The following is a 17,235-nucleotide window of genomic DNA, read 5'->3' as shown; positions in this document are numbered from 1 at the left end:
TGATTCTGTTAGTATAAAATGTCCAGGATAGGTGGGTCCATAGAGACATAAAGTAGATCAGTGGTTGCCCAGGGCTGGATGTGTGTTCTAGGGGAGGATGAGAAGATGGGGAGGGGAAAACTAAGGGATGTAGGATTCCTTTTGAAGTGCTGAGAATGTTCTAAAATTGATTGTGGTGGTGGTTGCACAACTCTGAATATATTGAAAGCCATTGAATTGTAACACTTCCAAGTGGGTGAATTGTATGTGAATTACATCTCTTTAAAGTTGTTAAAAAAGAAGTTTTACAGAGATATCAGCATCACTGCCCGTCAACAAGTCAGATGAACTGGTGTTTCCAACTTGAAGCTGCACTTTAAAAAAAGATGAGTGCTAACATTTACTGAGCCTGTGCTGTTGTGCCAGGCACTGTACTAAGTGCTTTATAGGCAACAACTCATTTAATTTTCATAGCAACCTATGAAGCATCTACAGCTAGCATGCCTCGGTTTTACAGTGGAGGAGCCTGAGGCAGAGAGGTTGCGACATGTCTATTGAGCTAGTCAGGAGAAGAATCTGAACCCAGGGAGGCTGGCTCCGGACCGTTCACCAATTGTGCTAGGTCACCATTCAAAATGATAAATGGAAGTGTTTGAGGACGACAACTCCTGACTCCTGGTCCACTGCTTTTCTTGGATAATGAAGCCTGACTATGTGCCTTGTCCAAATCAATATACTAACTTGTGGATTCAAAATATATAAATTGCATATTCCTCATCTTTGGGAAATTTACTAGACTGGCAATAAATGCACAAAGTATCTTTATTTAGGTGATGATTCTAAATCTAACCCTCTCTGTCTCTTTATATCATTTGTTTCTCTCTCTCTCTCTCTCTCTCTCTGCACGTTTATACATTCCCCAACCCTTGTTCATATTTTATATTGATTCAAGGACAGTAGATGAGATCGTGAATACAAATTGCCTTCTAGTTGTGAAATACCATAAAAAATTTGAAATTGGATTTAGATTCCCTTCTTCCTCTCTTATGCTTATATTGAGCCCTGAAAGTTATTTGTTCAATAATCCGGAGAAATATCAACTTTTATCACAAATCACACCCAGAGCTCCAGCTCAGACTTCAGAATGGGCTGAGTAAATGCATGGTGACAACAGGTGGCTTCTCTCTGCACGTGTTGTGCAGGGATGAACCCAATTTCCTCAGCAGCGGGAGGACAGCATGTCACCATCCATTTTCCTGGTTCTCTTTGCACTGTCAGACCCACACTTGCTCTGGCTTATTTCTTGATTCAACAATAACTCAGTAACACTCACCAAGTTTAAACATTTTCATTCTTGTGCAAGATGGCTAGCATGAACATTGCCCTTTTGAATTGTTTTTAGATACTTCTTTCAACCTTGTTAAGAACAACTTTCCCATTAGATATCCCTATGACTTTTAACTAAATACAAATACATGTCGGCAGATGAGACAGCTAAGGCTTGAAAGATGGCGGCATAGGTAAACACCGGAGACTGCTGCCGCAAACAACCACTTCAAAAATACAACTAAAAGACGGAACGGACATCACCCAGAACCACAGGAAGGCTGGCTGAGGAGAGACTCTTCAACTAGAAGGAAAGACAACAGCATTTCGAGGCTCAGAGGAGGCGCAGTGTGGAAAATTTAAAGGTGCGGAGGTGCACGCGAAAAGCGGGCTGGTGGCTGAGGGCGCGGTTGTCGTTTTCAATCAGGAGGGAGTCTCAGACACTGAGCTCCAGATCCGGGCGAGTCTCTAGGGACTCAGACTCAAACCGGAGAAGCGGGATTGTCTAGCATCAGTTGGAATATGAGGGCAGCTTTCTCTCCAAGGTTTGCAGCCGTTGCCGGGGTTCTGAGAAGCAGAGCCTCTGGGAACGGGACTGAGAGCAGCCATAACTGCTCCCTCCGCCCACCCTGTTGATCCTGTGCGACCCGCCTGCCCAAGCCCTGTGCAGAGCCATTTGCCAGATAGCCTCTGGCAAAGGCTAGATTAGCATCTCTCCAGAGGACAGAAGTTCTCCCACTGCAGATACAGGTGATTCTCACAGCCAGTCGGGCTGGTGGTCAAATCCCTCTAGTATTAACTACAACAATCAAGGCTTAACTAGAACAAGACTGCGCACAAAGACCACAAGGGGGTGCACCAAGAAAGCATAAAAAATGCGGAGACAAAAAAACATGACAGAAATGGAGGATATAGAGCTAAAAAACGCACTTTTGAGGGCTTGCAATAAACTTGAGGAGAGCCTCACGAAAACTAATGAGACCCTCGATGCTATGATAAAGAACCAACTAGAAATTAAGCATACACAGACTTAAATAAAGAATATTATACCCAATAGCAGACCAGAGGAGTGCAAGAATCAAGCCAAAGATTTGAAATGCGAAGAAGCAAAAAACACCCAACCAGAAAAGCAAAATGAAAAAAGAATCCGAAAATATGAAGATAGTGTAAGGAGCCTCTGGGACAGCTTCAAGCGCACTGATATCAGAATTATAGGGGTGCCAGAAGATGAGAGACAGCAAGATATTGAAAACCTATTTGAAGAAATAATGGCAGAAAACTTCCCCCACCTGTTGAAAGAAATGGACTTACAGGTCCAAGAACGCAGAGAACCCCAAACAAAAGGAATCCAAAGAGGACCATACCAAGACACATCATAATTAAAATGCCAAGAGCAAAAGACAAAGAGAGAATCTTAAAAGCAGCAAGAGAAAGAGACTCAATTACCTACAAGGGAATACCCATACGACTGTCAGCTGATTTCTCAACAGAAATTTTGCAGGCCAGAAGGGAATGGCAAGAAATATTCAAAGTGCTGAATACCAAGAACCTACAACCAAGAGTACTTTATCCAGCAAAGCTATCATCCAGAATTGAAGGTCAGATAAAGAGCTTCACAGATAAGGAAAAGCTAAAGGAGTTCATCACCACTAAACCAGTATTATACGAAATGCTGAAAGGTATCTTTTAAGAAGAGGAAGAAGAAAAAGGTAAAGATACAAATTGTGAACAACAAACATGCATCTATCAACAAGTGAATCTAAGAATCAAGTGAATAAATAATCTGATGTACAGAATGAACTGGTGATTATAATGAATCAGGGACATAGAAAGGGAATGGACTGACTATTCTTGGGGGGGAAGGGGGAATGGGAGATGCGGGAAGAGACTGGACAAAAATCGTGCACCTATGGATGAGGACAGTGGGAGGGGAGTGAGGGCGGAGGGTGGGGCGGGAACTGGGAGGAGGGGAGTTATGGGCGGGGGGGGAAAGAGGAACAAATGTAATCTGAACAATAAAGATTTAATAAAAAAATAAATAAAATAAAATAAAATAAAGGACCTAAAAAAAACCACAAAAAAACAAATACATGTCAGCTGTGGCCTGTTCATACCCAGTAGAACCCTCCAATCCTCAACCATCAAGTGTACCTGTCACTTAATCTGGGATGGAGGCGTCTACTTGCCACCCTGCAGATGGATTTTCTTCCTCTTCTGTGCAACCAATTTACCGTCTACATCGAGAGGGGCCTATGATGCTTTTAAATATAACACATGTTAGCCAGGGACCCCCCCTGTGGTCCAATCTCAGCGTGGTTTCATTTAAAATGTCCTATAACAACAAATAACTGGAACTGCAATTCACATCTTTACTAAAGAATGTCAGAAGGATCCAATTCATCACCACAGACCAAAATGTCTTAAAATTCTCCTCTTAATCTCACTGGCTCCATCTTCCCCACATATCCCTGCAGCCCTCAAACTTCCCTTGCAGCCCACGGGCTCTGTCCCTCACCCAAGTGGTTTTTTCCTTTTTGATGCTAATATATAACTTCTTCAACTTACAGCGTTTTCTACCCTTTTCGTGGGTTGGTTAAACCTCAGCTCCTGCACACACTCTTCCTGAGAAAGGGAAGTGTATTCTCCTAAATTAAAAATTTTAACCCTGATGTTCAGAGACCTTTCGGGTTTCACATAGGGAATGCTTTTTTGTTTTCAAAGTCTGGAAACAGAACATCTAAACAGAACGTCTTGAGATTAAGAAAATGCTGTGGGGACACCAGAAGCAGCAGGTGTGGCCTCAGGGGGCAGGACTAGCAGGCGTTTGTGAGCAGAATGTTCCACGGCAGGCTCTACCAGGCAGGGCCGGCCTCCTGGGCCCACAGTCCATGCCTTCACACAGGGCCCTGTGCCCAGAAGGTTCCCAGTGCTCGGTTTAATGGGCTGCTATTGCCCTCTTAAATATCTTAATCATGTTTAAACAAGAAATCCCTCATTTGCATCTTGCACCAGGCCTGCAAATGACACAGCCAGTCCTGAGCAGAGGCCAAGGCCCTCGGACATGTTTACCTCCCACCCCAAGTCCCTCTCTGACTACTCACTTCCCGCTCATCTGGCGGTATTCAGGTGCTGGTGAAACCTTGACCTGTTCTCAGGGGATGTGTCTCTGCCAAGCTGTCTCTCGGGGGTATCTGGAACAACCTGGAAAAGTGACAGGAAAGAGTGAGGATTGGTTCTGAATGTTAAAGGGGCGGTTACACCCATATGGAGAAGGGTTTCTTTTCCACGATACAGCTGTGGTGTTTAGATCCAGCCTCTTCAACCCAGAACTTAGCTCAGGCTTGTTTTAGGACCCTCAGCATCCCTGGAGTCACCATTTGCAGCGTTTGAGTGCCCCTCTCCTGCTCACGCTAAATGCATCTACTGTGTGGTGGGCATTCCTTTTCCTGAGCTCCATGGTGTGTGAGGACCCCACTCTGGACAGAGCAAAATTTCTCCAAGCTCAAGGCGCCACAAAGGTGAGATTGGGCAGAGTGGTGCTAACACTGTGCCCGTAGGATGGGGTGCCAAGGGTCCCCTAGGTTCAGACAGAACTGGTTCTCAGGGCTGCCCCAGATCTGTGTGAGTTGTGCACAGCACAGCCCTGGGGGCACCTTGCACACCCAGGATGTTAGCCGGCACAGCCATGAAGGGCGGCCTAGGGCAGCAGTCACTGGAGCTTCATGATGGTGAACAAGGGTTGAACCTCTCCAAGCCTCACTGTCCTCATCTGTAAGATACAGAAGGGGCTGAAACCACTAGGTAGTTTCAAGAGATGGAATGAATAACACACCTGGCGACCAATCAGATGTTAAGGTCGACTTGTAGCAATGAAAGCACGCCTGTGGGAAAACACTGTCATCGCCCTCCGGGGGCACCTGGCTAGTGCTCTTGCGGGCAGTACTTTCCCAATTTCAGAACACCTCCCACCTGGAGATTCCTTTGCATTTAATCAGCTCTTCTTTTTGGAGGCAAATATGCACTTTTTGAGTCTAATATGGAAAGACTTGGAGGAGAGAAAGAAAGAGAAATGAGAGGAGGTGGCCCCAGCTGTGGCTCATGAGTGTCTTCCCTGTCCATCTGGGCTCTGGCTGTCCTGCCATCCTCTAGGACTGGGGTTCTCAACCAGGGCTGCCCTTCCCCAGGGACATCGACAATGTCTGCAGACATTTTTGATTGTCACCACTTGGGGGAGGGTTGCAACTGGCATCCAGTGGGTTGAAGCCAGGGATTTGGCTAAATATCCTACAACGCACAGGACAGACCCCACAACAAAGTGCCGGGCCCACATGCCAGCAGTGCTGTGGTGAGAAAGCCTGTCTGAGTGTCACCAGTGAAGGGGGCTCTTGCCCCCTCCCCCCAAGATAACAATCAAGAGAGGAGGCGAAACAGATTTAAAAATAGAGGTTTACTGCCCAGCCAGGGTGGCTCAGTGGTTGACCTATAAACCAGGAGGTCACGATTGGATTCCTGGTCGGGGCACATGCCTGGGTTGTGAGCTTGATCCCCAGAATAGGATGTGCAGTAGGCAGCCGATCAATAATTCTCATTGTTGATGTTTCTGTCTCTCTCTCACTCTCTCTTCCTCTCTGAAATCAATAAAAATATGTTAAAAAAAAAAAAAAAAAGAGGTTTACTGAAAACAAGGTGGGAGGATAGGAGGAAGGGAGGAGCTTGATGAATCAAGAGAGCGCACTCTAACGAAAGCCTGGCTTCCAGAACTGCGCCTGCACTGGCTTATATAGGGCTGGGTTCACACTGGCGCAGAGGGCGCTCTTTGCTTTCCAGGTTCCACTGGTGTGAGCGCCAATCCCAGCCTTGGATAAGCCCGGGAGCAGCGCCACGCTCGCTCCTTCTCCTTCTCCGTTTCTCTAACTCCTGGGAAAGTCAGACGAGTCACCAAACAAATGGTGATGCCGGGCACCTTTATTTTTCAGATCCACGTGGCATGAGAGGATGACGGACTCAGGAGGGCCTCAGAGGCGCACACTGTGTTTCTTATCCACGCTGCTCTCCCAGAAGGTTCCTGAGAAGTCAGACACCGTGCTTCGCTGCATAATATCTGGTAACCATCACCAGCTGATCGCCCTCTGACATCTCTCTCCCTGCCGATCAGGTTCTTTGGCCCACAAAGGCATGACTAAAAAAACATCACCTGGGAAAATTACCTGGGAAGTTTATTCCAAGTAGCCAGTTGAGCAATTAAACCTATGATTTTTTTTCCCCCCTAAAAGATTTCACTTCCTGGACACATTTAGTGATCATCACTTCACGTTGTGGTTCTTGGTTAGGCAACTTCCACACTGGTTGTTTTTCCAGATAATCCTCCCTTAATTTCCTGTGGCCCATGGGAGTATGTGAATAACCTCACCTCAGACTATTTATTGACCCCTTCTTCCATTGTTCTTTTATTGCTATCCCCAAACTGGCTAAATTCGTGTACCCACTGCTTACCTTCTTTGGGTGTGCTAGTCAGCAGTGAAAAGGTTAACACCAGGCAGAGGTGACCAGTGGAGGAAAAGGAGGGGCCTGGAATTCCTCCTGGGCCAGAGAATAAATAGCCCAGAGCTGACTCAGAATTTGTACAACCCGCAACCCCCCCCCCCACCCCCACCCCCCCCCCCCCCCCCCCCGCCACACACACACGTGGAAAGGATTGATGAAAAGAAAGTAGAAGAATAATTGGGTAGGAGAGTGGAATCTTGTACCTGATGCACTGTTTTCCTTCTTTCTTTCTTGGATTATGGCTTTACCCTCAAAAACACGGAGACCCCAGTGGTGTTTTGTGAGGACAGACAGAAAACTCTTTTCCCCCTGATCTCTTCTTCTAAGTCCGGAGAGTGGGGCCAGCCTCTGAAATGGCGGCACTTCCTTAGCCAGAGTCCTAGCAGAGTCTGGTCTCTGTCTGGACGCTGGAGTGTAGGATGTGCCCTCAGCCTCTCCAAGCCCAGAGCTAGGCCCCTCTCTTTCTTGGGGTGTGTCCACAGCCATTCAGATAGAGGGGCAGGCACAGCTCCACTCCTGAGCTTCAGAACAGGGCCCTCTTGTCTCCCCAAAAAGCCCCAGGGCCCTCTTGTCTCCCCAGAAAGCCCCAGTGTTTGGACATACCCTATACTCGCGCCCCGCCCCCGCCCCCCCCCCCCCCCCCCCCCTTCGCCGCCACACACACACATTAGCTAAGTTCTTGTGAAAAGTTGGAGGTGGGTCTCAATCTGTGGCCTGCAAGTAGGTTTTAAAAACAAAGGTAGGATTTTGGGGAGGTTTCCAGCAAACAGAGGGAGAAAGGAGAACCACCCACAAGGTACAATTCACTGTGCAAGTCTCATTTCTGGCTGATTGCTCAGATCTGTATCGCACAAAGGGAAACAAACCGTCAGCCACGAAGCAGCTGGAGGATCATTGAGCTCTGATCAGTCTGAATGGAACACCGGAGCCCCAGAGAACACAACGAGTGCCCCGGACCCAGTCATGCATACTTTACTTCCTTCCTTCGAAAAAGTCACGCACACACACAAAAAGAGCAATTCAATGCTCCCTAAAAAGGAATAGAATAAAACAGACTCAAAGGGAGACACCTTTGATAGGAACAGGTGGAAATGAATTATGGCCAGCAACCTCTTTGATGGCTTCTCAGGGAAGCTCATTTTTGGTGGTTTAGTCATTTGTCTGAAAGAGATTCAGCCACTCACTGCGGATGAAGGACGTGTCCTTGCATGTAGGTCTGTCTGCTCCTGGCTCCAGGGACTGATTATTCAGGCGCCTGCCTGGAGGAGGAGGCAAAGAGGAACACCCGCAGTTGCCACTCGGCACATTCATGGTGTTGGCAGGGAGGTAGTCCTGCCGGGAGACCCCAAGTTAGATGAGACATGGACAGGAAGAGAGGGTGGGCTCTGAGTAGCCCCAGGTATCTCCAAGGTACGGTCTCAGAAGAACATAGAGTCCTTCTCTTAGTGGTGTCTGGGGTTGCTTGCCAAAAATCATGAGATAAATAAGACAGAAAATGTAAGACTGTTCCTAGGATGGACTGAGAAAGGTGTATTTTTCCAAATACCAAACTTTCCACCTGTACCTATAGCACACTCCAATTCATTTTCTTCTTTTTTTAATTTAAAGTCTTTATTGTTTAAAGTATTACATGAGTCTCCTTTTCCCCCATTGACCTCTTCTTCTCTGCTCCCAGCTCCCAGCACATGCCTCACCCCGCTACTGTCTGTGTCCATTGCTTATGCTCCTATGCATGCATACAAGTCCTTCAGTTGATCTCTTACATCTATGTTCATAGCAGCACAATTTACAGTAGCTAGGATTTGGAAACAGCCTTAGTGCCCATCAGCAGATGAGTGGATTAGAATGTGGTACAGCTACACAATGGAATACTATGCTGCTGTAAAAAAGAAGGAATTCTTACCATTTCCAATTCCTTTTCAATGACATGGAGGCTACCGAGAAAGCTCTTTGGGACACACTAGAACTTCCTGCCCCATCACAAGGGGGGGGGGGGGAATCCCAAGGTGTGAATGGAATTCCTGGGGCTTTACCAGATTAACCTACTCACATATCCTCCAGTTAATGATCACCAGGGAAGATGAAAGCCTTCTGAGGGAGAAAGCGTGGGTCACTTTCTGTGGTGACATCAGTCACATATGCACAGTACCGGCCTGGGAAACATACATTCCAGACTCCTTCACCCTCAGAAAGACACGGCACTTGCTAATCCACTTCATTCTCTCTTTTGTACCATAACTTACAATCAGCTCTAAGTACTGTCAGTGTATAACTCTGAGAAAGATAAAGTGACTCCCAAGCAAATATGAAATTAACATTTCAAAGATTTTTTTCAACTCTTTAAATAAAAAGGGAACCAGAAAGTATTGGGGCCTGATCAGAGAACATTTGAAGAACTAGGTATTAGTAGACAATTTAATAAAGGAACATTCGGCTAGGATTGCTGGGTTAGGTACAACAGTGGCTAATGTCCTATCGGGGCAATAAGCCATAACTTAGGGAGTTAACTTTTCTGCCAGACACAGAGACTATTTGCAACTCTATTGGACAAAAATCTACAAGTTTACATGTAAATTCACTAAAGGGGAAATTTTAATCAATAGTAATTATTGAGTGGAACTAAGTACATTTCCCTAGATAATTCTTCGATGGACCTCTGCTCCCATATGACATTGAAAGAAGATATTATCCATGTTTTGCCTTATTTCTACATTTTAGATAATTTTTCATAATAGTTTCTTGAGATTAGAGACAGCATTTTCCATTCTGTATGTCCTATCCCCACCTCAGCACAGCCTCAGGGTAGGCAGATAACATGCTTATTACCCATTCTTGTTCATAGCTTTATGAGTTGTTTTTTTTTTGGTAAAATTACTTAATTTAATAAGAATGTTCTTTTTCTGTATCATCAGGTCATCCCAAGCCAGAGGTAACTTGGTATAAAAATGGTCAAACCATAGAAGAGGGCGACATTATTTCCAGTTATGAATTCTTCGAGAATCAGTATATCCATTTGTTACATCTCTATGGGTAAGTGGATGAGCCTCTGTGGACTGTCTACTAAGATCCCAGTATCCTGTCATGTGCTGGTTACCAAAAGACTGGCTCCTGTTTGCTCTTTGAGTCTCAGTTAGATGCTAGCAGGCATCAGCCTAGGCATCCGGCAACGAGTCAATGAGGATCCACCTGGTAATTGATCATATCCCCCTATTTGCTGCCATTGATGGAATCACAACTTTATCTAGAATTTCATTCAAGGTGGTCCAGCCATTTTCATTCATTAAACGAGCTTTTCATTTAATCTTCTCTCTGGAAAGTTAAGAAGCACAATAGGATTTCAGCATTGCCATCCAGTCTTTCTTGTGTAAGAACGGAAGGAAGAAGTGACTGACCAGGATCCCACAGCAAATTGGTGATGGAATTATTCTAGGAAGTAGCATGGTCCAGCACAGTGGTTTCTAATTCCTTTTTGTTCCCCCTAGTAAAAGTTGGATGAAATCAGGAAGACCCACATGTGAAGTAGAGGAAATGAGAACTTCTCTGCTTGAAGCTGGGTGGGTGTCTGTGTTCTCGGTCCCCATTGCTACTGAATTGGTCTCGATGTCCCTTATGGGGGCTGAGGAGCCTGAGATTCTGCAGAGCATGCCATGACAATAACTGGCAGGCACGGTCATATGCCAATAGCCTCCGATCTGAGAATAACAAAGTAAGGCTTGGGTCTGAATTCTGGCTCCACCATTTTCTGGCTGTGTGATGTTGGCTAGGCTGAGCCAGCTCAGCCAAGGGTTCGCAAGCCTGAGTGAGGGCGGTGAAGGTTGAAGAAATGACAGACAAAGAGAATAAGCTGGGTCTAGGTGGATCTTGCTGTGCCTGGCTGAGGCCACAGAGAGAGATCCAGAGGCAAACCGAGCCTTTATTTTATAGCCAGAGGCAAACAAGGTAGTGGTCACCATAGTTACAATGTTCTTGTGAGTTTCACTTGTTTTGGCAGCACTTGCTACACCTTCCACAGCCCCTTAGCTACCTAGGAAGGATCTAGAGAGCGTCATAAGGTCAAGCCTAATTATGCTAAGAGAACTGTGCCCTCTAAGCTGGGACTTGTTTGTGGCTTTGCCAACAGGTCAGTCCGAGGCTTAACCCTATAGCCGTGCCCTACAGTTGGCCAGTTATTTACCCGGTCCAAGTCTCAATTTCTCCAAATAAAAGGGTGGCTAAGAAAATGAAATGATTTAATGCTCATAAAAGGCTTGTTACATAGTAGTAGTTCAATCAACACTAGCTTTCTTATCTCCCTATCCACTCTTTTGTTTCAAAGTAAGATCAGAGGTCATGGTTGAAATGCTTGACTCAACTGGCTTACAGTGTATCTGACCTTATATCCAAAACATCCATTTATTATTCTAATGTTTAATTTTAATAATATTCATAAAGCAGTTACTCTATGGCAGGCATGTTGCTTAATTTTAGGGGTAGAGATGAACAACAACAACATTGTCCACACCCTCATACAACTTCAAGTTCAGCATGGAAGACAAGTGGTGAACAAATCACGCCACCTTCTCCTCTCCCTTCAATATACCAGGAGGCAGCCCAACTGCCGTGAGCTGCCCTTTCATCCGTAGATTGGATTTTCCTGCTTCTTCTTTCCAATTTTGCCAAGGCCTTTCCCTCTCTCTTCACCCCCTTCAACTTGGAGTCCACCTCCATGGTTCACAGGCAATTTTAGTCACCCACGGATCTGTCCAGCCTCAAACATCTCCTCTCCTTTCGACAGGCCTCCTTTTGGGTGCTTATTTATTGTCAGGAGTGATGGACAGTTCAGTAGACTGTGGGCCTCTTAGGGGCAGGAATCCTCTCTGTTTCACACTAATGCACAGTGCTCGTAAAAGGCTTGTTGTGTAGAAGTGGTTCAATAAACACTAGCTTTTTCATCTCTTGAAGTTAGTCTTTGGGTCATTAAATGTGTTCCTAGATACTTCAAAGCTGTGTCTGTATTCCTCAAGGGCTTTCTCTGGTTTAACAATTAATCTGCAGTCCTGCTCAGAGGCCAAGAACCCGTTGCCTTATTTTTGGACCTGCTGATCCTCACTCCTCATACCACTCCCATCTTGTGAAACTGTGTACTTGAGCCAATGAGCGGCGTGGAGGAGATGGATCAGTGCTGTTGGGACCTCTGCGTTTCCACAGGTCAGGTGTGCTGGGCAGGCAAGAGGAATGGAAAGCCAAGAAAACATTCCAAGGGAGGGAAACATCAATAACAGTGTGTTTTGCCCTGTAGAGTGAAAAAAAAATTTTTTTCGAAAGTTGTGGGTGTTGGGAGGAAGGGAGGAAAATGCAAATAGATGTTTTCTACCTCATAGTGAAAGCAGGCTGCGAGACGCACATACAAATGGGGAACTGTGGTCTTGATGAACACAATTTAAAGAAAGGCAGCAGAGTGACAGATAAAAATCTGTCCAGGAACCCACACCTAGAGAGAGAGACTCCTCTCTGCAGCAGGGAGGCCTCTTCTGACGGTCACAACGGAGTCCCGCCGTGCTGAGAGGAACACAGATTACAAGTGGGGCCGCAGGGAGGGCGAAGCAGCCCCTGGCTCTCCTTCAGCTCGGCCCTGGTGGGGACGAAGGCCAGGAGCAACGCACGGTCCTGCAGGGCAGTCAGTCCCTGGCTGGGTACAGGGAGGGCTCCTGGAGGCTGAGCAGCCTGAAGGAGAGAGAGGAGATGGAGAGCAGGTGGAGCTGGGCCCGGAGGGCCCCATGTGCCTGTTAATGAGCCTGTCCCTTTCTCCTGAAAACATGCCCAGCCTGTGGAGGGGTTTGGGAGCAGCAGTGAGTCATGGATGGGAAGGTTTGCCTTTTTAGACCATCCCTCTGATGGTAGTTTGAGATCAGATTGGAGGGTGAGACTGAACAAAGACAGCAGGAGGAGGGATTGAGGTCAAGCACAAGAGACATTAGGCGGTAGAAGACCTTCCCTTCTCCAGCATTTCCCACAATTCCAAATTCCCCTCCCTTCCCTCCTGCTCACGTGCTGTTTGGTGGTCAGATGGAGCAGCTGACCACTCTCACCAGCATCAGGCCCAGTCCTGCGTGCCTATTCTGATTCCTTCGCCTGAAACATGCCCCCTCTCCCACTCCATTCTCCAACCCTCCTGAGCACAGGCACACAGATCCCAGGGCTTCGTGGACCAATCCCTGGCCCCTGAAAATGTTGCTTTTTCCTGATACTTACTGTCTCACCGCTATAAGCACCTCAGAGGAATCGACCCGAAGCATCTTCTATGAAATACTTCAGCATTTATCTCATATAATTTTTCTTTATAATTTTTTTTTTTTTTTTTTGGTTTCTGTTAGTGTTCCCAATAAACTGAAAGCTCCCTGAGGCCACTGTCTCCCCAGTACCTAGAGCGACTGGCACAGAGCATGTGTTCAATAAACATTCGTTGCATTAAGTTAGTGACTTCTGTTTCGTTTATGTCCTCTCTTTGTTAGAATGTCAACTTGTGGGGGCAGGGACTGGGATTTCTATTATCTTGTATCCCCACAGCCTCATGTATTTGGAAATAATAAAATTCCTCAAAGGCCACACTCTTCATGTCTTCCACTTATTAGATGAGTGGTTGTAAGCAAGTCAATTGACTTCTCTATGCTTCAGTTTCTTCCTCAGAAAAATAAGTTTTTGTGATTTAAATGAGATTATTCATGCATAATGGTTGGCAAAGTGTGCATATTAGCCTTGACAAATATTGTTATTGGTTAGTAGTTAATATCATTAAAAATATATTTTTATTGATTTCAGAGAGGAAGGGAGAGGGAAAAGGAGAGATAGAAACATCAATGATGAGAGAGAATCATCAATCAGATGCCTCCTGCATGCACCCCACTAGGGGATCGAGCCTGCAACCAGGGCATGTGCCCTGACCAGGAATCGAACTTTGACCTCCTGGTTCATAGGGTGATGCTCAACCACTGAGCCACACCAGCCGGCTGTAGTTAATATCATTTTACTGCCCACTCCCTGAAAGCATTTTGTTCCCAGAATTACTCTGAAAGAATTACTGTGTCCCAGCGTATAATACCAGCTGTATTTAGAACTGGAATGTTTTTATGTGGCTAGTGTTGAAAAGTGTCAGTATCAGTGGAGAACTTTCAAAGGCAAGAAGGAAATGGATATTCAATAGGACAGCTGTAACCCAGACACAAGTATGGAAGCTCTTTAGTCACATGCGTTTGTATCTGAAACCCTGTTTGGATGGCTTTTGGAAGGTGGAACCCGTGACTTTAGTGAAGTCTTGGCCTTCTCAGTTATTCCTCACATCTGGGTGGATAGACCCCAGGAGTCTGTCTTACATGCCCGAGGCCACTCTGGTTTGTAGTGGGCAAAGAGTTCATAAGTGCCTATTGTCTGAGCCAAAGTCTTTGGCCCCTAGTGGGGCCATCATCCTCTTTCTATACACGATCACCCAGGCATCTAAAAAACATGAGTAGTTGGCAGTGAATGAGGCTGGGCAAATGAGTGTAGATGAATCAGTTAAAAATACCTCCAATTCTTGCTAAAGGTAGAACTGTCACCAACAAGTTCACTTATAAAGGCAGGAGATTATTTCTGTCAGTGAGAGCAAGGATCTGAAGCCAGTTGTCTGGATTTAAATCCCTAATTTACCTCTTATGTGCTCTTATCATCTTGGTGATAGATCATTCTCTCTCATCATTAGTGTTTCTATCTCTCCTTTTCCCTCTCCCTTCCTCTCTGAAATCAATAAAAATATATATATTTAAAAATGATATTAACTACTAACCAATAACAAGTCACTTAACCTCTCTGTGTCTCAGTTTCCTCATCTGCAAAAGTATCCACTTTATAGGGATGGTGTGGGGATTAAGCTAACACAGGCAAAGGATTTAGAATACTCTATTAATAATATTGTTTTGCACTTAACTGATTAGAAATAGGACTATCTGGAGGTAAGAAAGGTAGTTTAGTTTGGCAACATTCTCCTTCTTCGCTATTTCCCTCTTGGAAGATAAAATATAATTAACGTGTTGGATCAAGGAATCATTGGGTAGAAATAAAGATGACTGAATCTTGCTGTGTGTTGGCATTTCATCCAAGGCTGGAAAGCATTTTGTGAACTCGGTGTTCCTGTGAGCTTAAGTAGGTGTAATGAGCCTTAAGGATGAGTGGTAGAGCTTCCCAGCACAGAGCCTAGGTGGCATCATTTTTCCTGAATGGACTCCACAGGCTGCTCCTGGCCACTCCTCAGACCAGCCTGGAGCATTTCTTGAATGAGCCCTGGAGGGTCTGACGAGAGATTGCCATTTCTTTCCCGGCGTGACAGGTCCCTGCCAGAATCCACCACCTGTCATCACATTCCGGTTCTGACTTTGGTAGTAAGTATCCCAGAGGAGTGACTGGTTCCCGAGACGCCATGGGATGCTCAGCTTTTCCTCCCTCAGCCTTTTCTAGCGATGGGACTGAGGGGGTTACTCCCACTGGTTGCTAACACTCAGGGCAAGTCAATGTGAGTTTGGGGGCAGGTAACAGGTTGATCTGGGAGCCCCTCCCAAGGCTGTGGGAAAGGTGAATGGACCATTGGAAACTGGACATGCACTGAATGTCACTGAAAATGCCACTCCATCCACACCCTCTGAGGACTCAGGGCAGACCAGTTTTGGGGCCAACTGGGGTTCAGTCTTTGGAATCACGGCACCATGGGCCAACATTTCTGAGGACTGACAGGTGGGGGTCTCGCTGACGCAGTCATCCCAGCATTGACATTAGGGATCATTTGGCCTCCTCCCTCGTAAAGGTAAATATCATAAAGAGGTTACTTGACAAAGGCAGACAGTAGGTAAGGGGCAGAGCTGGAACCAAATCAGGCCTGTGAGTCCGGGAAGGGCTTTGCTCTAACTCAGAGGAGAGGGGGCAGGGGGCGCAGGACCAAGAACAAGGTTTGGTTTGGGAACATGTGTCTTTGTCCTGGCCAGCCAGCCCTATTTTCTGCATGTGATGTACTTAGCTGAGGGCCTCCCATGAAATTTCTTTCCACCTTTGCCCCATCGCCTGCAAGGCCTCCTGCCCTGCCTCTCCCCTCCATTCTCTCATTGCTCTATAGCAGAGTTCTCTGCGAACTGTTGTTTGTCTTGGACCCCGTGCCTCCTCTCCACCTGCCTCCAGACTCTATTCCTTCTGATTGCCTGGCTTACCCTCTCCAAAATGGAGGTGCAGTTGCCTTTTTTCAGAAAACTACAAGGTTGAGCCAGTCTTAGCACCTTCAACCCCCCAGCTCCTGAGACATCAATCCTATACATGGGTGGGGAAGGCCAACACTGTGGATCCAGCCCAGACCTCCTGCAGACCACACCTGAGCCCCAGATGAACCCAAGAATGGGCTCAACCCCTGACCTGGACCTGCCTGTATTAGTCAGCTCACAGATACCACAGACTTGAGGGCTTAAAGAACAGACTTCTATTTTTCACAGTTCTTGAGGCTGGAAGTCTGAGATCAGGGTACCAGCATGGTGGGGTTCTGGTAAGAGCCCTCTTCCAGGCTTGCAGACAACTGTCTTCTTGCTATATCCTCACATGGCAGAGGGAGAGGGAGGGGCAGGGAGGGAGAGAGGCTGAGACTGAGCCAGCCAGTTCTGGTATCTCTTTTTATAAAAGGCCACTAATCCCATTATGAGGACCCCACCCTCATCACTTCACCTAAACCCAATTCTTCTCAAAGTCCCCATTTCCAGATACCATCACATAGGGGGTTACGGCTTTAACATACAAATTCCAGGTGAACACAATTCAGTCCCTAGGATTGCTTCAAATATGGAAGGTGTTCAGAGAGCCCCACTGGTTAAGAATCAGAGATGTTGCAGCTCTCTGTGGGGTTATATGTGGATAGTTAAGAGGGCTGGCTTTAGAGTCATACTGCCTGGGTTCAAGTCTTGGCCCTACTTCTTATTCAGGCCTGTTTTGTTTTGTTTTGTTTTTTGTTTTGTCCTCTATCAGCCTCTGTTCTATATCTATAAACTTGGAATAATAATAGTATCTACTTGGCAGGTTTGGGTGAAGATTAAATACACAGAAGGTTTTTGAACAGTGCCTGGCACTCAGCAAATGCTAAGTAAATGTCAACTCTTTTTACAGAGGTCTTCTGTGTTTTGTTAGATACAGCCACTCTTGGTCATAAGAGTTTGAAAGTGGAATCAGGCTGCCTGCCCATTTCAGAGAAGATAGGGCCAAATAGATCTTCAAATTCTTGAATGAGAATCTTTGTGTGGATTCCAGAGCTGGATTAGTGTGACTGCTCCTTTTATAGGTGCTGAGAAGCCAGGCTCAGGCCAAAGACCTGGACTCTACCTGGTAGGCAGGACAGATGCAAGACTGTAC

At 46.1% G+C, this 17,235-nt stretch overlaps 1 protein-coding gene across 1 annotated transcript in view; it reads left to right on the top strand.

The window, feature by feature from the left end:
• ALPK2 (alpha kinase 2) overlaps window positions 1–17,235 on the top strand; it is a 105,697-nt gene that overhangs the window by 12,278 nt on the left and 76,184 nt on the right. Inside the window, exons 2-3 of the mRNA XM_070420374.1 lie at window positions 6,282–6,409; window positions 9,762–9,879. Of these exons, the coding sequence (XP_070276475.1) occupies window positions 6,301–6,409; window positions 9,762–9,879 (227 nt within the window). The 5' untranslated portion in view covers window positions 6,282–6,300. The remainder of the gene's footprint in view (window positions 1–6,281; window positions 6,410–9,761; window positions 9,880–17,235) is intronic.

Source organism: Myotis yumanensis, unplaced genomic scaffold (assembly GCF_028538775.1).
Source record: "Myotis yumanensis isolate MYYU_CA2020_CCGP unplaced genomic scaffold, mMyoYum1.0.hap1 SCAF_7, whole genome shotgun sequence".
Lineage (NCBI taxonomy): Eukaryota > Metazoa > Chordata > Mammalia > Chiroptera > Vespertilionidae > Myotis > Myotis yumanensis.
The sequence above is the reverse complement of the archived record's forward strand: the minus strand, read 5'-3'. Positions and strand labels throughout refer to the sequence as shown.